General features: G+C 35.4%; 1 protein-coding gene across 1 annotated transcript in view; it reads right to left on the reverse strand.

Moving 5' to 3' along the window:
• The window catches only part of GABRG1 (gamma-aminobutyric acid type A receptor subunit gamma1), an 84,378-nt gene that overhangs the window by 38,013 nt on the left and 22,002 nt on the right, over positions 1-24,363 (reverse strand). Inside the window, exons 2-3 of the mRNA XM_051831322.2 lie at positions 18,731-18,879; positions 4,675-4,742 (exon numbers count right to left, since the gene is read on the reverse strand). Of these exons, the coding sequence (XP_051687282.1) occupies positions 4,675-4,742; positions 18,731-18,879 (217 nt within the window). The remainder of the gene's footprint in view (positions 1-4,674; positions 4,743-18,730; positions 18,880-24,363) is intronic.

Below are 24,363 nucleotides of genomic sequence, written 5' to 3' on the forward strand. Positions count from 1 at the left end.
TCATGCAGAAGCAAGAAAATAAAAACTATGGAGATAGCCGGCGCCGCGGCTCACTAGGCTAATCCTCCACCTTGTAGCGCTGGCACACTGGGTTCTAGTCCCGGTCAGGGTGCCAGATTCTGTCCCGGTTGCCCCTCTTCCAGGCCAGCTCTCTGCTGTGGCCAGGGAGTGCAGTGGAGGATGGCCCAAGTCCTTGGTCCCTGCACCCCATGGGAGACCAGGATAAGTACCTGGCTCCTGCCATCCGATCAGCGTGATGCGCTGGCCACAGCGCACCGGCCGCGGCGGCCATTGGAGGGTGAACCAACGGCAAAGGAAGACCTTTCTCTCTGTCTCTCTCTCTCGCTGTCCACTCTGTCTTTCAAAAAAAAAAAATGCTTATTGCTTTTGTAGTTCATAACTATTTTGTTTAAAATGGTTTCTTTTTCCTTTGTAAGGGGCAATGGGATTTTTCCTTTCTATTCAAAGGTGTCTGAAATGGGGAAGTTTTGTTAAATATTTCTGTGCTCCCTAGAAAGAATGCATGAAGCCCCTTACTAAATTTACTTCATCTCTTTGTGCGCCACTCACCACTTGCAGTTCACTGAAGCAGGCAGTTAACTTGAAGCACAACTCAGCTGGCTCTCCACCTCTTTTTAAATTGTCCCTGTATTGGTTAGTGCCCATGTTTCTCAGCCCTGTCTCCATTACCAAGACCAATCACAATGGTAAGCAGGAAGAATATTTCTAGCTTAAGAACCTTTTTTTTTAGAACTATGTGATGTACTTCTTTCACTACTAGAATTCTATAAATTGCTAGGCAAATGTGTACTGAAGTTTTATTCTGGAGTGGTTTTTATAAGTCGATTTTCTTGTCCTTTACTTTTAAAGTTCTTTATTTTTAATGTCTTAGTATTAGACCAAATAAGGGTGGACCAGTCCTTACAAGTAAATCTAGATCTAAATTATACCTGAAGTTAATAATAATGGGTTTAATAATCTTGTGTTGTGGGCTCCTGTTAGACATCCACAGTATGATCTTGGATTTCCTATAGGTCTTACTGAGACTGACTTAATTCAAAAATTTGATATGACATTTGAATATTTAGTGGGTCAGACACTACCATGAGACATGTCCTTAAAATACACACACACACACACACACAAAAGCTTCCTCAAACCAGAAAATTTAAGAGATTAAGATTTAAAATTTAAGAAAGTACTTTAATTCTCACCTAATAACATATATCAATGATACCTTGCCTTTAATTCTGATTGCATATGTTTATTCTACTTGCAATTAAGATCATTTTAATCAGAGCACTCATAAAATTGAGCAGTCTCTCTCCCACTTCCTGTACTTTATTCCAGACATTATTAGCATATCTGTGAATTCTAGAAATGGAAACTATGGAAATGTTCTATTTATTGACCAATGTATTTATTTATCAAATTATCAAATACTCCATTTTTTTGATACACAAGATTGAAATCTTGAGCCTAATCCTGAAAATAATAAAGACGTATCTCAATGTAGAATGATGTTGTTTCAGAGGTTATCATTAATCTATAGAAGTGGTATTTTATTTTTGACAGGCAGAGTGGACAGTGAGAGAGAGAGAGACAGAGAGAAAGGTCTTCCTTTTGCCGTTGGTTCACCCTCCAATGGCCGCCGCGGCCAGCGAGCTGTGGCCAGCACACCACGCTGATCCGATGGCAGGAGCCAGGTGCTTATCCTGGTCTCCCATGGGGTGCAGGGCCCAAGCACTTGGGCCATCCTCCACTGCACTTCGGGCCACAGCAGAGAGCTGGCCTGGAAGAAGGGCAACCGGGACGGAATCTGGCGACCCAACGGGGACTAGAACCTGGTGTGCTGGCGCTGCAAGGTGGAGGATTAGCCTAGTGAGCCGCAGCGCCGGCTCTTAGAAGTGGTATTTTATATAGCCAAGTTTAAAAAGAAACATTCACTTTTTGGCAAAGCAAATTTTAGCTAACTTAAAAAGAAAAGTGAAACCACTGTATTTAATTGTCTTCCTTCCAGTCACTTAGATTGTGTTAGTACTTAAGTAGAGGAAGAAGTTATGCTCTTGCTTGCTTAATTACACCAAAGTTTGCTTGCTTGATTAAACTCACAGTCCAAGCAATTTTGCACATTTTATGAAAAGGGAATTCTAATTTTCATTCATTGTTTAAAGTCTTCTACATAATCTGCTTCTCATTAATCCCTAGTTTGACAATGCTTCCCTTTAATAAATGATACCATGTGTTCCACAGAGTGTTTTAATGTCATTATTATCAATAGCAATTTCATTTAATTAGAGTTTTTTACAACTATCACTGTCCAAGGTTACCAGTGTGTAATTTACTCCATGGGGAAAACTAAATCTTTAATACTATGAATCTTTTAATTCGAAGATTATCACAGAAATTTCTTGGTAGCCAACATGTCACTGTGTTTCTAGATACTAATACAGGGTTGAATTCCCCTTCTCGTTATTTCAATGACCATATTTTGCATCTAATGACTTCATGCAAACTGGAAACAAAGCCCCAAACAAAAATACAGGATTTTCAGAAAACAGAGACTTTTCCATATTTTCAAACAGACTTCTCTCCTGTAGGCATTAGTTACTTAAAAATTAAAGTACATATATATCTTAGCAATTAAAACTAAAATATTCCACACAGAAGTACCTGGATTCGATTCCTTGATTTGATTCCTAAGTGCAGCTTTCTACTAATACAGATCCTTGGAGACAGCAAATGGGTTCCTGGCACCAATTTGCAGACTGACATAGAGTTCCCAGCCTTTGTCTCTTGCTATCCTAGCACAAGCCATATGGGCATTTGGGAAATGAACCAGTGGATGGAAGCTTGCTTTCTGAGTCATAAATAAATAAATAAATAAATCTTTGTTTGAATCTCTAATCCCCCTCCCACTCCTGTTCCCATTTAAAAAAATCTGAAGATTATAAGAGTTTCCTGAAGAGAAAAATTAACATTTTAGTGATGTATTAATATATGAGATCTCCTATTTGCATACTAAAATTTGACATTTTTGCTCACAAGTATATAAAATGCTTTCTCTTTACAAACTCCAGTTGTTGCTGTAGGAATTTGTTTTCGACACAACTAATACTGAAATTTCATTGAAATTTTCTTTTCCTTTTGTTTTTATGACACTATTTTATCTTCCTATTTCTTGGCAAATTTGCTGTTTCATTTACTAACTCAACTTCCTCATTCAAGTCCTTAAATGTACATGTTTGATATTCATTCTTTATTTCTCCTTTCATCACTTTAAGGCTTTTTTTATACCTTTGTTTTCTAGTTGCAAAGAATTTAGCTAATTCCTGACAAAAAAAAAAAAATGGCTTTAACCCAGACCTCCCCAAGCCTCTCATTTAAGACTGACTTCGAGCCAGTCCATCAAGACATCCCCCATCCTCTCACATTTAATTTATCCAAAGCCAGTTTATATCCATTTGCATTAAGGTAAAAGAGATGTCAGTTCTGGTACAGCTAAAATGCTTTCACTACATTAATCAGTGCAGACAGCTGTGAAAGTTAATGACAGTCATAAAAACAGCACATTGAGTAAGAGAAAAGTTGGGTCTAAAGCAATACCATAAGAATAAGCAGACACAAGCAACTGTTACATATGATATGATGGCTTCTAGGTTTAAGGAAGTGAATTATTGTGGTAAAGAGATTATGTCACTCTTCTAATAGTAATCTGTTACCCAGTCCTAGCCTCATACCTGAAAAGTAGGCAAATAAGACGAAGTGCTGCAGAACAGCTCCTTCCGAGAGCACCATTAGCACTGGGGACACACATGCCCGTATTCTCTATCTTTATCAGATCATCCTTCCTGAAAACATTTTTTTATATCTCAAGGTCATCCAATGTACAATTAATGAGCCACCAAATTCTAAAAAAAAATTTAAAATGTGCTAGTGTCTTCTCCAGCCCAATTGCTACTACACTGTATAAAACCTTAGATACCTACTGCCCAGACTAACGCACCAACTTAACTGATTTCCCTAGCCCTGAACTTGGCCTCTTGCATTCATCTTCTATACTGTTCAGAGTGATGTATTGAAGATATAAACTCATCTATGAGACTCTCTTAATGACAAGCTTCCAGTTATTTCTCTTATTCAAAAGGATACAATTCATTAAACAACATTTATGCTTCCTATTATAGTTGTTTACAAGACTTGCCTTAAAAGGCCCTTAAGGACACCTTTGGCCTCAATTCCTGAGCCTGCACTTTACACCAGTGATATGAATTTGCTGAAGTTGTCCCAGTCGTGTCAGATTGCTCCATTGCTCTGTGTTTTTGTTCATGCCGCTTTCTCTGCCAGAAAGCTCCTTTCCTTCGCTGACTCTTTCCCTATCAGACCTGTGCATATCCTTTTCCAAGATATTTTCAGGGACTTACTCTTAATGGATTGGGTGGCAATTTTTTTAAAAATTCTTTGACATAGTGCTTCCAAACATCGTAAAAATGAGCTAAAAAGTCTTAGATGATAAGGAATATTTTATCCCCCATTGCTAGTACCTGGCACATAATAATTTCCCATGTTGAGATCTGAATTCTTTAAAAATTAGCTATCAGCAAGTACTGTCATATTCATTTCATTCTGAAAGCGTATGTTTGCGATCTGCATATTTTAATATTCCTTACTCACCATGTTTATGGGATCAACTGGTCCAATGCTATTTACATAAACATCGGTTTCAATTACTGTGGGCCTCACTGTAAAATACCAACACAAAGAATGGTCAAGAATTAGATCAGAGATAGTTTTGAGTAAATTTTAATTTTAAATAAATCTTAATGACACATACTATTTTGTCATTTCAATCATAAAGCCTTTCCCATTGTGAAGTGCAGAAACATGATTTATTGTAAAACCACAAAGAGCTTTTCAGTTTATAAATTAGTCAATAAGAAAACATTAACATTTTAACAAAAAACTTCCAACACAACCTATGAGTATTAAAATTATCCATTAAGATTAAGGTCGTTTATTCATTAAAAATATGCTAGATGGTTGGTTCAGAAATAGTTACAGAATTTTAGGAGTGGAATTGATTTCAGATCCTAAATAATATATAATAAATTTACTGCTAACCAGTAGTGTGCTAATAAATATTTAACAAGTCTGCTCTCAGACAAGTGGGAAGAAGTCCTGACCTGCAGCTTTTGTTAATTTCACGTTATAAATACTCCCACAAGGGCTGATTTAAAGATAACTAAGTGAAATCACTAAAAGCAAAGGTGGGACAATATATCATAATGGCGATTGTAAGTAAGTATGATCCAGTTCCGGCACACACTATAACTTGAAGTAGTATGAAAATTAAATCACATAATGTATAGCTTTCTGTTTTCTATAAGCACATTTTCAAATACTTTCTCCTATCCACCCCATCCTCCCATCAATTAAGATGTAAAATATTCACATATGTGTATGTGTAAGTGTGTGTGTGTGTGTGTGTGTGTGTTTGTGAGAAAATACTGAGGAACAGGCACAGAGTAAAGGGTTTCCAAGTTATGCAAGGAGGATAAAAAATGAGTAAGAAAATTGGTCATGTCTCTCACAAGAAATTATATAGTGGGGCCAGCATTGTGGTACAATAGATTAAGCTACTATCAGAGGGCTGGTTGGAATCCCAGCTGATCAGCTTCTAATCCAACTTCTTACCATTGTGCCTGAGAAGGCAGTGAGTAATGGCCAAGTACTTGAGTCCCTAATGTCCATGTGGGAGACCTAGATGGAGTTCTTGGCTCCTTAGTTTAGCATGCCCAAGTCTTGGCTTTTTCAGCATTTGAAGAATAAACCAGAGATGGAAGACTCATTCTCGCTCTCTCTCTGTCTCTCTCTATCTCTCCCCACCCCTTGCTTTTTCTGAAATAAACTTAAGAGGAAATAATATAGAAACAAAACAAATGATATAAAGCAGAAAAATCACCATGTGGGTTGTAAATTTTCTGGTACTGTAGGATATTTTTCATCACAATTTTTCAATTCTCTGTAAACTTAATCTAACTCTCCTTTCAGGTCTAGTGCTTATCACTCCTGACATTCAGAAGTGACTGACCCAGTTCGGTTTCCCTCTTCCTCACACATGGTGGCCATGTCTTCCTGGTTGAATATCTCTCCAGCCAGCCTCCCTTTCCTGGCATTTTCTAGCCTGGCAGATACCCCAGGCTACCACACTTCAACAGAATACTTTAAGCATTTTTCAAGAGTACCTATACAATGTTTAAAACAATGTTTATTTTCACTCTTGCAATTAAAAATCATACGCTTAGGAAAATGCATAATATTTACAGAATTTGTTTTTCATCAAGAACAACTTTTACAATATGGTATACGTGTTTTCTAAAGCAGAAAAATAAAAGAAATGTCTTAAAATATTTTCAGTATGCAAAACTGTTAAGTTTGTAGATCCATATCAAATGTGAAAAGCTAATTTGAGATACTAGCCAACAATTCAGTATCTTAAGTAGGTCTTATGATACATACAAGGTTTTGCAATTTAACATAAGCTCCTGACCTCTGAGATGATTCACTTTAACTGCTTTCTGTTTATTTCTGCCTAGCTATGAATCTTAGCTAATAACTAGCATATGATAAAACTAATCATGGCTAGACTTAAAAAATCTTTTTGAAAGTCAATTAACAATGAGATAATAAGTTTATTAGTCAATTTGTTGGTATACTATTACAAGTTATAAGCAATTATAGTAGGTATAAGGTATGTGCCACTCTTGGGTGATTAGTCATTTTTTTTTTTCATTTAAACTAGCAATTAAACAAATACCAAATGCCTGCTTATGTTGCATGATACATGGTGCTGGACATTGGACTTCGTTATTTATAGCCACTCTTTTCACTTTGACAATGTAGGAAATTTTAGATATGATTAACCTATCATAATTAACTGATATCAACATTTTTAGTCAATTATGAGATGAATTAAAAAATGTTAAAGCTGTAGCTGTGGCAGTAGGTTACAAGTTACATGGCATTGAAGCACTCAGGTGTTTCTGATCAACATACAGGAAGTGTGCCTCGGATGAAACAAAGAAGAACTCTATCAGTAAGTCCAATGTAGTATAGTGCCTTGGATAAAGAAGACACTAAATAATTGTAAAATATGTATTTGCAAATTATAAATCTCTGACTTATTTTGTATCCCATTCAATAACTCTGGGATGTGAATGTTTGACCTTGTCCTTTCATCTAAAGCCCAAGAACACAAGAGAGACTAAACCTGAAAGTAAACCGAAACAGTTCATATTTTGAAACTACAGCTAGTGCTTGTATGCATGTATAGTTATGAGGAAAACAACAGATTGACAACTGTTCCTTAATAATGACTCATTGCCTCTAATTGATTCATGCTATTTTCAATACATATGGAAAATTACTTAAAAAACAGGCTTCATAGAATTAAGTACTCTTTTACAGCACAGTGATTTTTGGAGTCCAAAGTTTGTTCACTTCAAGGATAATATTGATGTTCAAAAAGGAAAAAAGAATATTTCAATTCAAAGCCAGAAAAATTAAACTAAAATGGAATTGTCATTTGAGGCTTATTAAATGATGTCTTGAAAGTGGGCACAGACTATGTTTAATTCACCAATACACACAGAGATCAAGGATCCCTTCCTCTGCAATAGTGTAACAATGGATGAGAAAACCATGTACTGCCACAGCAAATTACATTTCTTAGATATGGAAGGCAAGCAAAGATGACACTGTATTATTTTTGCAAGAACTCATTTTGTGCTGTAATTCAATTTGGTCTAAGTTGCTCCCCAGAATACAAGTACATACACTCCCAGTGTGGGGGTGAGTTTATAGAAAAAAGAGGTTCAGGGCAACTTCAAGAACAACCAGCAAAGATGAAGGACAAATGCTGAAAGAATAAAGCAATGAAATCAATGAAGGCTTCCACTTTCAGTTTCCAGGTGGCAAACGCAAAAACTGAGGGAAGCCAGCTCCACCGGTAGGTAATTAAATCCTGAATCAGAAAAGATAAAGAAAAATTGATTTTAATTTTTTTCATAATCGATCATGACCATGCTTCCTTGAATAGTCTGTTCTAAGAAATATGCATCATATTATGTAGTTTTTTGGTCATTTTGCATACTAAAATTAATTCAGAGAAATTAATAATTTTAGTTCCAAGAAGTAAGCTTTAAAGGCTCTTATTTTTCCAGAATAGGAATTTTTAAGAAAAGAACAAGAAAGAGAAAAAGTCTCTTTGATCTGGATACTGTAGTTTCCACACACAGCCTTTGTTTTACTTTATATTTCATTATGTGAATTTTATGTCAATCAAAACATCTTATGAAACCAAGTATATCATTGTAAAGGATATAGGTACAATCCAAGAAAGAAAGCAATTACACAGCCTGAGGAGTTCTATATACCGACTGATTTGCTTCTCTTCTAGTCCTTGCCCACATACAGATTTATTTTTATAAAGCTGTACTCGGGATGCTCACATCCTCTTTGGAGTATTCAGCTTCAGGTCCTGGTTCCACTGCACATTCCAACTTCCTGTTAACATGCACCCTGGGAAGGAGTATGTGATGGCTTAAGTTCTTGGGTACCTGCCTCCCACGTGGGAGAATTTGAATGAATTCTGGGCCCCTGGATTCAGCCTTGCCAACCATGGCCATTGCCAACATCTGGGGAGTGAGGCAGTGGGTATGAAATCTTCCTCTCTGTTTATCTCTCTTCCTGTCTGTTTGCCTTTCAATAATATTAACAACAAAACTGTGCTCAAAGCTCTATGAAACTTTTCTGAAAGTTCCCTTAAGGAATCCTGTCCTGTCTGCTGATTCCTCTGGGGCATCAATTCTGGCATTTAACTGATACTTTTAGGAGAGACATGAGTCAATAATTTTATTTCTGATAATGTCCCAGAGTATACAGTTTTTAACATTATGCTAGGATAGTAAAAAAAGTTGAGAATCTATCCTTCTCTATTTTCTGAAAGAGATTTTGTAGGTTTACATTTTTATTTTATGTATTTTGTAGAGTTTGTCCATGTAGAAAAAAGGTCTGATGATTGTTTCTGAAAAAAATACATGATAAGGGACCAAGGCTGTGGTGCAGCAGTTTAGGCCACACCCGCAGCACGAGCATCACATATGAGCTCTGGTTTGAATACTGGCTGTTCCACTTCCGATTCAGTTCTCTGCCAATAAGCCTAGGAAGGCAGCATTGCTGGCTCATGTTTTGGGGCCTCTGTACCCATGTGGGAGACCCAGAAGAAGCTCCTGGATCCTGGCTTCCGCCTGGCCTATTCCTGCTTGTTGCAGCCACTTGTGGAGTGAACCAGTGGATGGAAGATATATCTCTCTCTGTCTCTCCCTCTCTCTCTCTGTAACCCTGTCTTTCAAATAAACTAAAAAAAATGATGAGTATTTTTGAGTCTAATCATTTAAATATATTCTTGGGACAACAGAAACTTGGGGCTGAAAATTCCATTGTATTAATACATCAATATCATGTTCCAATTTTTATGGTTGTTTCATGCTTATGTAAGATTGAAATGTATATGAATATTCTATGACCACAACCATGTTAAAATATAAATCAATAACAATTAAAGATATCTTGAATAATCCTAAAATATTTACAAATTAGATAATGGCATTAAAAATAATCTGTGGATCAGAAAGAAATCATGAAGATTTTATAATATTTTTCAAAATAAGCAAGAACGAAAATAAAGTTACAAGTTAATAAAATTGAGAAAATAATTTAAATGGAATCTTGATCTTATTAACATAAAGGCTATATTTATCTAATAGATTGACTTAAAATTTAAACATCACCCATGAAGGAAAGCTGAAGAATGTTATCACAGCTTGCAACTGTCTCATTGGGCTGCAGAGACAAAATTGCACTTAATGACTGTCATGACAGCTAAGGCTTTTTTAGAATAAAAGATACGAGAGGATATTCTGCATGCAATTTACCCGCAAGGCATTTGCTAATTCCTAAATTGTGCACATGTGTGTGGTTATGGGGACAAACTGAATACAAACAGTTGCTATGCAACTAAATTTTCACAGACAGATTTCAGCTATTCAGGGAACGTCTGGACCACCAAGGAGAAAGTGTCACATCTCCAATGGAGAAGGGAAAGTGCCTTAGGAGAGGGGAAGTCCTACAGTGTTTGCTCCTTCACGACAATGGGGTGTGTGTGCTCTCAGGAGAATGGAAGTAGACTAGGTGTCAACAACAAATGTGTATCTAGCATACAGTCCATTTTAAAAAAAATAATGTTCATTTAACTACAAAAATTAATTACAAAATTACAAAAATTATAAAAATTAATGACAAAGGAATGAATTGTGAATGGCTACAGCTACGCTTAAGAAACATGGGAAGCGAGATACACAGCAGACCCATAGAATGGCAGATGTCCTAAACAGCACTCTGGCCTCAGAATCAGCCCTAAAGGCATGCAGATCTGGCTGAAAAGCCCATGAGAGTATTACAGGCATAGAAAGCCAAGAAACTCTGGCAAAAAAAAAAAAAAAAAAAAAAAAAAAAAAAAACACCTAAATGAAAGATCTCCGCGAGTGAGATCCCAGTGGAAAGAACGGGTCATCAAAGAAGGAGGTACCTTTCTCTGAATGGAGGAGAGAACTTCCACTTTGACTATGACCTTGTCTAAATATGATCAGAGTTGGTGAACTCAAAAGGCTTCCATAGCCTTGGCAACTCATGACAAGAGCCTAGGGTGATTGCTGAAGCCATAAACAAGAGTGTCAATTTGTTAAGTTAACAACAGGAGTCACTGTGCACTTACTCCTCATGTAGGATCTCTGTCCTTAATGTGCTATACCTTGTGATTTAATGCTATAGCTAGTACTCAAACAGTATTTTTCTCTTTGTGTTTCTATGTGGGTGCAAACTGTTGAAATCTTTACTTAATGTATGCTAAACTGATCTTCTGTATATAAAGAGAATTGAAAATGAATCTTGATGTGAATGGAAGGGGGGCGGGAGAGGGAAAGGGGAGGGTTGCGGGTGAGAGGGAAGTTATTGGGGAGGGAAGCCATTGTAATCCATAAGCTGTACTTTGGAAATTTATATTCATTAAATAAAAGTTTAAAAAAAAACTATTTCTTTTTCCTATATCCCCACCTTTTACTATCCCTCCAAAATGCATGCAACAATAAAAAAAAAAGTAAAAATAGAAGTGTTCAAAAATCATGTCTTCAGTATAACTTGAATACAGAGAACGGTCCAGTGGCTTCAAAATAGTAGTAAAGATGTAAAACAAAATAAGCTCCCACAAAACACCACATGCTGGTAAGAAATCTCTTAAGCACTGTGTCACCTCTGCTCTACAGCATGAGTGTTTGATGAACACAGCGGAGTGAGATACACTGTGCGGCAGAGAGGACAGACTCACTGATGGGCTAATTGTGACCTAAAGGTAGCTCTATCAAGAATAAGTGTGCCATCAATTGGCAAATATTTAAAAATGTATCCCTGGAGCAGAAGATGTGAGAAAAGAAGGATCTACCAGGCTATATCATGTGAAAAAGCAGTATTTAAAACTAGACATTCTTGGTCGAAGAAAACGTCCATAAGGAGAAAAAAAATGTACTTTGGAAATTTGATTAGTAAAAGGCAAAAAGAAGTAAAGGGGGCAATGGTATGTTCCTCTAATTACAATGTAACCAATAAGTTGGATATCATACAATTCTTCTCTCACCACAAAACAGATATAAACCATTGCTGCCCATAAATCTGTTCAATGAATCTGGGCTTTGCTATCATGATATACAAGGTTATCAATGAACTAATTAGCTTGTAAAATGCTCAGAAACCACAAAATAAATAAGACAAAAGAATTACTGAAGAAATAAGAAATCAAGATCCTACAAATCAAAGGTGGAAAATTCCCACAAAGAAAAACATTAAGTAGAAGAAACAAAGTTAAGAAAATACTCCAATCAGCTAAATATATTCTAATAAACATTTAGAAATAAGAAAAATTATGTTTATTCAGAAATTCAGAAACTAAAAGAGATTTGCACCCACCCTAAGACCCTCTCCCTTCTACACAAACAAGAAAAAATGGATAGATGATTGAATAAACTCAGGACAGAACTGAAATAAAAAGTAAAAACTACAAGATAACCAACAATCAATATACCAAAATGTTAATAAGTTACAAGGGGAAAGTTAAGAGAATATAAATGAGATGAAGAAAAGTCAGAATGTCATGGAGAAAGCTGTGCCGAAGTTGGCATTGTGGTGCAGGCAGCTAAGCTGCTAATTGCAATACCAGCAATCCAGATCAGAGGGCCACATTGTGCTCAGGCTATTCCAATTCCAATCCAGCTTCCTGCTAATAAGTCTGGGTGGGCAGTGGGTGATTCCCCAAGTACTTGTGCCTAGCGACCTCTGCCGGCGGGAAATTCCTGACAGAGTGGAGAATAGGCCTGTAAATCTGATGGATAATAACAATGGGATTAATTTATGCATGAAAAGATTGTTTTCATTTTGTCTTATAAGACAATATCCATTAATATGCTACATATGAGAGACATAAATTCACAAAGACAGAAATTAACTGGGTAGATAAAGGGATACCAGGCAAACAGAAACAGTATGAAGGCAGGAGCAGCAATCTTGATAACAAACGAAAAACAATTCAAGCAGAAAGTCTTAAATGTGACAAATAAAATCTCATGTCCAGTGCTCTGTCACAATTCCGAAAACATAATGTTTAAAATATCCACATGCCAAATAACTATGCAGTTACCTCGGGGGCAAAATTTACAAGGGTAGAAGGGAGATACGGCAAGTAACACTGAAAATTAAAGAGTGGAAGAAATCACTAAGTTCTCAGCCAAGGAAAACAGGAAAGCAAAACACAATATAATGAAGGTTAAAAGAAAGACAAGAAAGAAATCTATGAGGTAGGGATGGGAAAATAGTAGACATCATCAATAACTGAAATTGAAAAGCAAGATGATCTGGGAGTGGAAGACTATCAAAAACTTAGAAAAGTGGGCTGAGGTGGTTGGTGCAGCAGTCAAGACCTTGTTTTGGAAGCCCATTTCCCACGTGGAGATCCTGGTTGGAGTACAGCTCCGTTTCAGATCCAGCTTCTTGTAAATTCACAACCTGAGATGGCTAAAGGACTTAGATTCCTGCCACTGTGTGGGAAAGCAAGGTGCAGTTACAGGCTCGTGGCTCCTGCATGGCCCAGCCCTGGCTGTCATGGACATTTTGGGGAAGTGAACCTGCAGACAAAAGAGCTCACTCTTTCTCTCTCTCTCTCTCTCTCCCTCCCTCCCTCCCTCCCTCTCGCTGCCTTTACAATAAAATAAAATCATTTTTAATACAAATAAAAAATAGAGGTCATTCTGCTTGTTTTATTTGATTTTTTTAAAAAAAAGAGCAGTGATTTTGTAATATAGAATATAAAATAAGAAATAACAAAAGGGAAAGTCATCATTGAAACTACTTTTGGTCATTTAATTCTAATGACTAAAAAGTAACTATAACATTCAGTAATATAACAAAATTTAAAGTGAACATAATTTATCAACACTATGCTCAAGAAACCATATCTAATATTTAGTATTAAACATAATAAACATAAAATTGCATATGAATAATCTTAAAAATACTCAGAAAGACACGTAATTAATTTGAAAAATGGAAGTACAGTTCCTGTTCTTGTGTTAGACTTTTCACTCTTAGTTCTCCCCAAGTTAATTTGTGTATTTCACATAATTCTAGGATAAATACCAATGAGTTTGTTCCAACACCATTTCCTTATTTAAAAAATATTAGGAAGATTGGGGAATAATTTTTTGAGGTGAGTACACATATGAAGAAAACACTAAAGCCACTTCCTCGAAGACTCACAATGGGGGCGTTGCCCACTATCGCCTCTACTATTCAATAGTAGACTAGACCACTTTGTTCATCAGCACTGTACTAGAATAGCTTTGTTCATTAGGCTAAACTTGCTGAAAATAAAGACCATATAGTAATATAAAAACACAAGAATGACAACAAAAACAAGGAAAAGAATAAAAAACAAATCAAGCTATGGGATGAGATTAACTTTATAAGACATTAGCATAAATGCTATTGTCTCAATATATTACTGAACCACTACCATTAATATAATGTAGTGGCACATAAATAGAGAAATAGGCCAGATAATGAAACAGAAACGCCAGAAATAACTAAAATACACAAAATTGTAAAGTACGACAAAGTTGATGTCTCAAACAGCAGAGGGAAATATTGACATTTTAAAAAATGATACTGAGTCTACATAATAAATATTTGAAAAGGTAAAATTAGATCTACACTTTACTCCACGCACAGGGAAAATTTCTAAATGGGTCAGGGACCCAAACACAAAAACTAAAATCACACAAGTACCAGAAGTAAACATTCATGGGACAAGAAAATTACCATCAATTTGGTTTCAAAGAGCATCAGTTTATTCTCTCTCAGTTCTGGCTGCTAGAAATCCAAAATCAAAGTGTCAACAGGCTAAACTCCTAGGAGGCTCCAGAGGAGAATCTTTTCTTGTCTATTCCAGCTGCTGGTGGCTACCAGTATCCCTCACCTTAAGGGGCCGCCTTTATCTTTCATCATTTATCATCTATTTCTTCTCATTCTGTTTGTCTCTGTCCATCTCTTCCTTCTCTTCTATGAAAATCCTTACCATTGGATTTAGGATCACAGAGAAATTCCAGCATGACCATCTTTCCAAATACGGTCACATGCAGAGATTCTGGGATGAGAACATGGGCATGTATTTTTGGAGGGTACTATTGAGCGCTCTACAATCTTTTGTATATAAAATTCTCTCATGACAGGTGCTTAGCCTAGGAGTTAAAATAACAGCATCTTATATCTCATATCTGAGTGCCTGGATTTGATGCCTGGCTCGAGCTCCTGACTCCAGGTTCCGGCTGGTACAGACCCTGGGAAGAAGACACGATGGCTCAAAGAACTGAGCTTCTGCCTCCCATGGTGGAGTTTCAACTCCTGGCTTCAGTGGACTCAGTCCTTGCTGCTGCAGACATTTGATATGAACCAGTGGATGGGACCTCTCTGCGCCCCTCACCTCTGTTTCACAGCTTCTCAAATAAATGCTCCAAAAGTTTTAAAATAGAGGGATCAAGATTTTAATATCATCTAGTAAATGAGAGATAAACATGAACAGAAAATTCTCAAAAATGATATTAAATTGGCCCTCAAACTCATGACATTCTGAAGCACTTATAATTAAACAAAAATTAATATAGTAATGATACAATATTTCTGAGCTATCAGGATGGACAAAACTAAAAGTCACGAGACTATATCCCATTATTCAGACTATAGAGAAGTTAGAATTCCATATGTTATTGTAAGGAATTAAAATTGCATACCCATCCTGGAGTGGAATTTTATCAATCAATGTTGAGCAAACTACATATGCACATATGTTTTGATTCAACAATTTAATGTGTAGAAATTTACTGTGAATTTAAACATGCAATAACACAAATATTATATGTTTATATATATATATATATGCTCACAACTATGCATTGCTTCATTGTTGGTATTTGCAAAGTACTGGAAACAACCATACATATAGGGTTGGCTGACTAAATTATGACATAATTTCACAGTGGTTTATGATGCATATACTAAAAAAGAATATAAAAGATCTAAGTGAAAAATAGCAAAACATAAAATAATATTTAAAGTAGACTATGTTTCATATAAGTTAAAGAGTATATAAGAAAAAATATCTTCTCAATTGTGCAAGTAAATGCACAAGAATTAAGCAGAAGCCAACAACTTTAGTTTATCACAAGAATGTGAACAAAGTAGAGGCAAGTTAGAAAAGAAACATTCCACTGACTACATGTTTGCTTTCAATAATCTAATAGTTACAAAAATAAATTATCAAAAATAACCAGAAAATGGATTGAGCTCAAGTTAGAACATAACCAGAAATACCTGAAATACACTGAATCAAAAATAAAGAAAAATTACCCTGGAGAGAAGGGGGTGGATAAGATCTAACTTCAGTAAATTTGGGGAACAATATTTTGATCACATACAGTAAAGCAAAAGACAAAAAAAATGAATATATCACTTGTTAATTTTGCTTTCATAGGCATATATATATGATAGGTAGATACATAGTAAATTGCTAAAATAAGTGGAGACTTGAAGAATTGGGATAATATGATCAGTCTTCAAAAATTTCATGAGAAATTAGTATTATATAAAAACTATGCATGGATTTCAAAAATATTTTGCACCAAAATGAATATACTTTAATTCTATTCTACAAAAGCTTCTGCAATACCCTCCTACAGCTACTCCTTACGCTAGAATTTCAATTAATATCTATCAAATGAATTATGGTAATACCGAGTCATCATCTGACAAGCAGAAGGGTAATAACTGTCAGAGTTAAGGAGCTTTGATGGATACTAGAGAATGTGTGGTGACAAATATATGCATAGTCTCAACATCTCCTCACGACATAGCCATTATTTGAAAATGGAAAACTAATAACCTTATGGAGGAAAAAATTAGAAGAAATTCTGGTTAGTCACATGATCAAAGTTAAAATCACAGGAAATAAATAAGCAATAACATGTTACCTTGTGCTCTAATACACTGAAAAGACACAATATCAGCCCTGTGGTATTCTCAGTAAAAATGTATAACCTCAACATATTAGTACAAACATCAGAAAAGCTCAAATTGAAAAGTCATTGAAATGTCAAACACTCTTTAAATTTTAAGATGATGAAAGAAACAAAAACTTAAGAAACTATAGCAGACTGGAGGAGACATGGAGACAAAACGGAATGTGTGTTCTTGGTTGGAGTTTTAAATCAGAAATAGAAGGACATTAATGAGTCACTAATAAAAAAAGGCTTGGGGATTAATTAATAGTATTGCATCAGTAGTAGCTTTGCAAGATGTAAGGGTTCGTGAGAATTCCATGTACAGATCTTATATTACTAAGCCTAAAATTTATTTTGAAATTCAATGCTTAAAACAAGTATGAAAATAAGAAATGAAACCTAAGGAAAATTGATTCAGACAATACACCAAATATTATAAAACAATGAAATTTAAGATAAACTATTCAATGCAGAAAACTGACAAAGTGAAAATTCGACTCCAAGACAGTATAAATAAAATTGGAAAATCCCTTTAAGATTGATTTATAAGTGAAGCAATGTATTACTAATAACAGGAATGACAACAGGAGAAAAAACTGTGATCCTAAATGATTGTTATCATATAGATTATATTTGGGTCTTTATTCTGCTTAATATTTTACAAATAACATTGAGTAACTTTTACAATTTAAACTAAACTTCTGTTTCACAAATGCCACTTGATTCTAATACAGTAACCCCTAAAAATACCACTGTGTCTAATTTGGTAGTAGTTATTTTACATATTTAGAATAGATATGTCCTTGAGAGATATTGACTGTTTATTTTATTTTCTGTAATGACTTTTTCAGTTTTTGGAATCAATAGTATGCTAACATATACCAATAAATTATGTTTTCCCTCTCTTCGCATTTCTGAGTTAAGATATATGCTACTTTTTCCTTATTTAAAATAATTAAAATTAAAAATTCAGTCTTGTTTATTTAGAGTTTGCTTTTTGATGGGAAATTATAGTACTTATAATCAAATATAAGTAAATTCAGACTTTCTATTCTGTTGTATTTGTCAATTTTTCTAGTATTGAATTATTTTATAATGTCAATGTGATATTTCAATATATTTATACAATATGTACAAATCAAATCAGAGTACTTACTTAATATTTTTATCTCCTTACCATTATGTTTGTCGCCTTTGACCACTATTCTTCTATTACTTCATAAAATATATAATATGTTATTGTGAACTATAGTTACCCTACAGTGCTATAGAACACCAGATCTTATCCATTCCTTCTAAATTGGAATAGAACTTAAAAAAATTCATCTACTCTTATATCAGATAATTCAATTCTACAGAAGTAAATCTAAAACACATTTAAAATTTTTCTTTATGAAAAATCTTCATAAAATTTTAGCATTTTAATAGGAATATATGATGTTCATGATTTTATTGTTGTAAAAATTCAACATGGCAAACATATCAATCTCCATATATTGACTCTAGATAGATGTATAAGTAATGTCAATGAAAATTTATGCTCTTTTATGTTTGCTTGTTTTAAAGAGTCATACAGAAAATTTACTATTTTATAAAATTTATACCTAAATGCAAAGGAACGGAGAGTAATTGAAGAACAAAGTTGATTTTCTACATGAATTGTACTATCGAGATTATAAACAGTGCACAATTGGAACACAACTAGAAGTCCTATTTACATTTCAAGTATTATATCATAATTCCCAACATTTTAGACAATTTAACAAAATTCTCTTGCTGCACCTCTTATCGTAGCATTTATAAAATAAGTATATTAAATATGCTTAGATGTTGCTTTTTCTCACCTCAGATTATGAATTTCTCAAATACAATGCCAATTCATACTAATAATCCTCAAGACCAGAAAGGTCTCTCACTTACTTCAGATACTAAAATAATATGAAATGAATGATTAAAAGAGCATTAGTGAAGATATTTTTCATAGTAAGCAAAATTTCACAATAAGTCAAACTTACCTCCTATATCTGGACGCAGTTTGTTGTCATAGCCTTGAAGCAATGAGTTGAGAATTTGTGTAATATCTCCTTCATGGATTTTTGGTGCCAAGACCCAAGTTTTGTTCACTGTTAAATCCTCATCATCTTCATCATCTGCTTTATCAACACTAAATAATTAAAAGAAAAATTTGGATGACTGAAAGCTGAACTATATATATATATATATATATATATATATATTACAAATAGTTTATTATAATGGCAAAAAGAGTTGTGGAAATGGAAATAAAGCATTCCAGAAATGTTACCTTCAGTAAGACAATGTTTTCAGCATATCATATGAACTTTCCTAATAGTATAATGCCCAAAACTTAAATATTAGCTTCAAGCATTACAAGAGAAAACATTAGAGACTAAAATAAATATTTACTATCCCCACAACTCATACAGATTAAAATCCATATAAGTTATAGATTGAAAATGTGTGGGGCTGGTGCTGTGGCGTAGTGGGTAAAGCCACCGCTTGCAGTGCCAGCATCCCATATGGGTGCCGGTTCCAGTCCTGGCTGCTCCACTTCCGATCAAGCTCTCTGTTATGGCCTGGGAAAACAACAGAAGATGATCCAAGTCCTTGGGCTTCTGCACCCATGTTGGAGACCCAGAGGAAGCTCCTGGCTCCTGGTTCCGGATTGGCGCAGCTCCGGCCATTGCAGTCAATTGGGGAGTGAACCAGAGGATGGAAGTCCTCTCTCCCTCTGTCTCTCCTTCTCTCTGTGTGTAACTCTGACTTTCAAAAAAATAAATAAATCTTTAAAAGAGAAAAGAAAAGGAAAGCATAGTCTTTAAACCACCCACTGTCCTCTCTTTCTCCACTGATGGGAAACCCTTCCAGGGAACAGAGTGCCAAAGCCGAGAGAAGTCGTTGTTTGCTGGCTGGTGACTGAGGGACAGAACTAGAAAGAACCCCAGGCTTCTGTCCACAGGCTGACTTGCCAGCAGCTTACCTTTGGGTCTGTAACTCCCTGCCACTAGTCCCCAGCAAGGAGCCGCCTACGTTTGGTACAGGTCCTCCGTGACTTGTAATGATGACTGTACGTGGAGAGTGACTTTATAAAGCAATAGGACATAGAAGCACCTTATTAATCTCTGCCAACTGCATGTTTATATCAACCAAAACCACCGCCCAACCCCGTTAGTCTGACCCCCCGCAGGTTTGCGGATGGGCGGCTACCCTTTGGCATGTGTGTAGGAGGGTCATTCTCATCACCACTGGAGCATGCTGCTCCAGGACCAGCAAAGTCTCACAATAAAAAGTGTTCTTAGGCAGGTGGGATGCTGGAAGCCAGAGGCTAACACAGCAGTAGCAGTCGTTGTCTGTTTCTCCTTCCTGGAAGAATGGAAACGTTGCAGCAACTCTGGTTTCCTTAAGTTTTTTGCTATCTCTGAGGCCTCACCGTAAGCTCTTAGCCCCAGCTTTAGAAGCAAGAAGGTGCTGGCACAGGGCCAGGAGCGGGACTGGGAGCTGTTTTCTACTTGCTGTTTAAGAGAAAACCGTTTTTCAACATGACTTTTCTCTCCATTCTTTACTAGTCAGTAGCTACCTAGTGGTGCTTCCTATGCATGGGCCTGGATGGAAACAAAACAGCAAATGGGACGGGTTTCCTGTAGGAAGTAGATTGCTTCAGCATCTCCCACCCCAGGAGCTCAACAGAGCAGCCATTCTGGTTTGGGGTCTTTGCAAATTGTCCATTAAAGGCTTACCTAAATATCCTCAACAGAAACTGTCTGAGGCTGTGGAAGTAAGGACTGGAAACCTCAGCCAGGAGGATTTTTTTCATTCTCTATTTTTTAATTCATGACTCAATTTGTAACATTTTAGATCTGTACTCCAAAGAAAAAATATTGTTAAAGAAATGTGTTTAAAGAAATTTGAGTGTTGTATCATTAAATTATTTACCTATTTAAAAATTTTTTGGATATTGCCTCTTAGGTTTGCACACAATCTATACAACCATCTATGATGATCCTACATCACAAAGTCCAAAAATAAAAATTAAAAGGTCAATAATTACTGGAAAATTGCAACAATCTTATAAAAATGTATGAAAATGCATGTGTAGAGAATAGCTAAGAAAAGACAAGTGAGGAAAGATTTGAATAAAAAAGGAGAAAGTATTGTATACTCCTGTGCTCATTCTTTTTGAGTTCAAAGAACCCAGGCATATTATTTTAAGAACATTTTAAGAAAGATTGTGTGATTCATCAAAACATGAATGGGTGATTCACTGATCCATTTATTGCTGGGAGGAGCAGCAAGAGCAGAAGTATCAAATTTTCAACAAGAAATGAGATTTTATTGATCAAATATCCCTTGCCTTTATTTTTTTTTTTAACTGAGAAGGCCATAGGTAAATAGCCAAAGCGCAAGCCTGTTTATCAGCAAAATTAACGTTGACTTCTGGCTTTCTAGCTGTTTTCTGCATCCATGTGCTTAACAAGCACAAAAAATCAGACCAAACTATCTTAGAAACATGGAGAAATACAGATGCCCATCTACAATTCATCAAAATAACAAAGTTCTCATTATTAGCCATGAGTAACCCCATCTTCATTTGAGTAAGAGCATTCTACTCTGCGCAACATATCCTAGCTAGTTTAGTAAATCTCTGTTTCCAGTGAAAAAATGTTTCCAAAGAGTGAGCATTAACATTGAGGAAAAACAAATAAACGTGTAGTATACTAATATATATATATATATATATATATATATATATATATATATCAGAGATGTGCTCTTTCCTGGAGTAAATAGCTTTTTACTTGATCTTTGTAAACTATCCATTTAGATATCTTTTGCTTTGGATCTAAACATCTTGGCAGTGGACATTACCATTGTACTTTTAAAGAATATACTGTCTCACTCCATCTTCACAAAGTCCTATTGGTAGTTGTATTATTCACAGATAATGACTTCATTGCTATTTTAACGTTATTTTAAAGTTTTCCCTCCTTTCTGTTGCTTCTCACTCCATTAATGTCTAACTCGGTCATGTGACCTGCAACTCCTTCCTGCCTGAAAATTATACAGCCCTGTCCTGTTGACCTCCGTCATGGTCCTGTGATTGCTTTTGAGAAATTTAGTTGTGTCACTACCGAGCAAAGGTTTAGTATCAATAAAGTTTACCATGTCTCTTATCCTTCCACCAGAAGATCAGCCATTCTCAAACCAAGGCTATTCAATTTCTTCAGTCCTGAAGTGAAAGTGACATGGGCAGAGCCACAGCTTGGATACAATGGGCAAGAAATAAATATTCTGGATTGTAAGCCACTAAGAATTAGGAGTAGTTTTTTTTAAAAAAATTTATTTATTTATTTGAAAGTCAGAGTTACACAGAGAGAGGAGAGGCAGAGAGAGAGAGAGAGAAAGAGAGAGAGAGGTCTTCCATCTGCTGGTTCACTCCCCAATTGTCCACAACAGCCAGAGTTGCACTGATCCAAAGCCAGGAGCCAGGAGCTTCTTCCAGGTCTCCCACATGGTTGCAGGGGCCCAAGGGCTTGGACCATCTTCTACTGCTTTCCCAGGACATAGCAGAGAGCTAGATCGAAAGTGGAGCAGCCAGGAGTAGAACTGGCAACCATATGGGATGCCGGCGCTTCAGGCCAGAGTGTTAACCCATTGCACCAGAGCGCTGGCCCCAGGAGTAGTTTTTTATCACACCATAATCTAATGTATCCCAACTGACAGCCTCTGTTCAGTTTTTACCACATTTTCATTTAGTGTTCAACAACAAATTGAGAGATGTTAAATAACACCTACTGTAGTTCCACTACTCCAAAATGTCATCCGTTCCTTCCACGACTGTCACCCCAATTAAACATAGGTCTTAATAAATGCCTAAACAATTTTAGCCTCTTCAAATGAAGGCATACGTTGAATAAATACAACGTGGTTGTCTCACAACATCAACAAATTCCTCTAGAACAGACAGAGGGTAACTCAGCCTCTGGAGCCCATGCTCCTTCATTGTTACACAGGGGGAGATGATGTATGAGAAGTCAACTGGTACACACAAGCAGTTGATCTTTCCTTGAGATATGACTACACTGAAATGAAAGTTCCCAGAAAAAATAAAAGCTTTTCTTTCCATCCTTTTCTGGTAGCAACATTTTGGTAATCCGAAACCACATGTTCATCATGAATGTTACTTCCTTTTCCCAGTAGCACAGAAGTAATATAAAAATCAGCTTCAGTAATATTACAATGATATCTTTCCTCATTTTTGCCTAACAGAAAGGAAATTTCATTACAGTTAATTTGTCTACATTTTACCTCTAAGCTATCTGAATTGCCTTAAGAATATTCATTAAGTACTTAAATATTGGTAACATTTGGTGATTCAAAATACTTATCATTTTAAAACATAGGATTAACAGTGCACCTGCCATCCTCATGTCTTTTAGAAATGTAACGGATTTTTGTAACTTTTACAGTTCAGGGGTTACTATTCATTTTGGGAACCAGGGATAATTTTTCTTAAATAATACTTCAAAAATGTATACATTCATGCTCAAAAACTTTTTTTATATAATTCAAGTAAGTATCATTCTAACCTTTGTGGAAATATAGTTAAAGCCTTGATTATAAATGCTGTTAATTGTTTATTATAATGATTGATGATTTCCTTCTCATCTTTAGGGACTGAATACATGTAATTCATCAAAAATGCCTACCAAGTATCAAGACCATGTGTTAGATTCCATTCCCATGTTGTTATCATTTATCCACAGTCACATGCAATAAAAACTAACATACTTATTTTATAGTTAAGAAAAATGTAGAATTTCAAGGATACACAACTATTAAGTAACAAAGCCTGTATTGAAAACAAAACAGATTTAATTAGAAGACATATTTGTTCTTTCCTTTGTAGTTTCCCTAGTACCACCTCATTTTGTCTTTAATGAATAATCCAGGATGGTTGAATTTTGAATTGCTTGCTTTGTTGGGACGTAACAATACTCATGGTTTGTAATGAGGAAGAATATTTGGCTTGTGCATGACCAGGAAGCTTAGTTATAACCTTGCCATCATCACAATGTTTGATGACAATTTCAGGATACCACACATTCTTTGGTGAAGAAGGGTTTCTAATGGTTTCTTAGTCTCCAAAAGATGTTTTAAATTTATTTATAACGGATACTCAGTATGTCCTGAAATGCATTAAGTCCTAGAAATGCAAAGTATATTCCTGATCTAAATGTTTTTATTTTATTATAAAGGACAAAACTAAGTGGATGATGCGAAAAAAAACCTCATACATAAATTGTTTATCATAATATTATCTATGAGAACATAATTTTAAACAAAGGGTAACTTATAAAAATGATATATTCACATAATTAGATGTTTATATCCAGTCTACTGATGGTTTTGAATTCTATAAAATCACAAAATTATGTTCAGAATTTAATAGTATATGAAAAATAGCATTTAACAATTTACTTCCATCAACCTTTATATATAAAAAGCTTAAAGGATTTGATAGAGAAACAACATAATGTACACAATGAATATTTTACACCAGCAAGGCTACTGAGAATTTATTTCTTCTTTATATTAATAGTGTCCTACAGTCTTCCTGTATGAATTT

Source organism: Oryctolagus cuniculus, chromosome 2, assembly GCF_964237555.1.
Source record: "Oryctolagus cuniculus chromosome 2, mOryCun1.1, whole genome shotgun sequence".
Lineage (NCBI taxonomy): Eukaryota > Metazoa > Chordata > Mammalia > Lagomorpha > Leporidae > Oryctolagus > Oryctolagus cuniculus.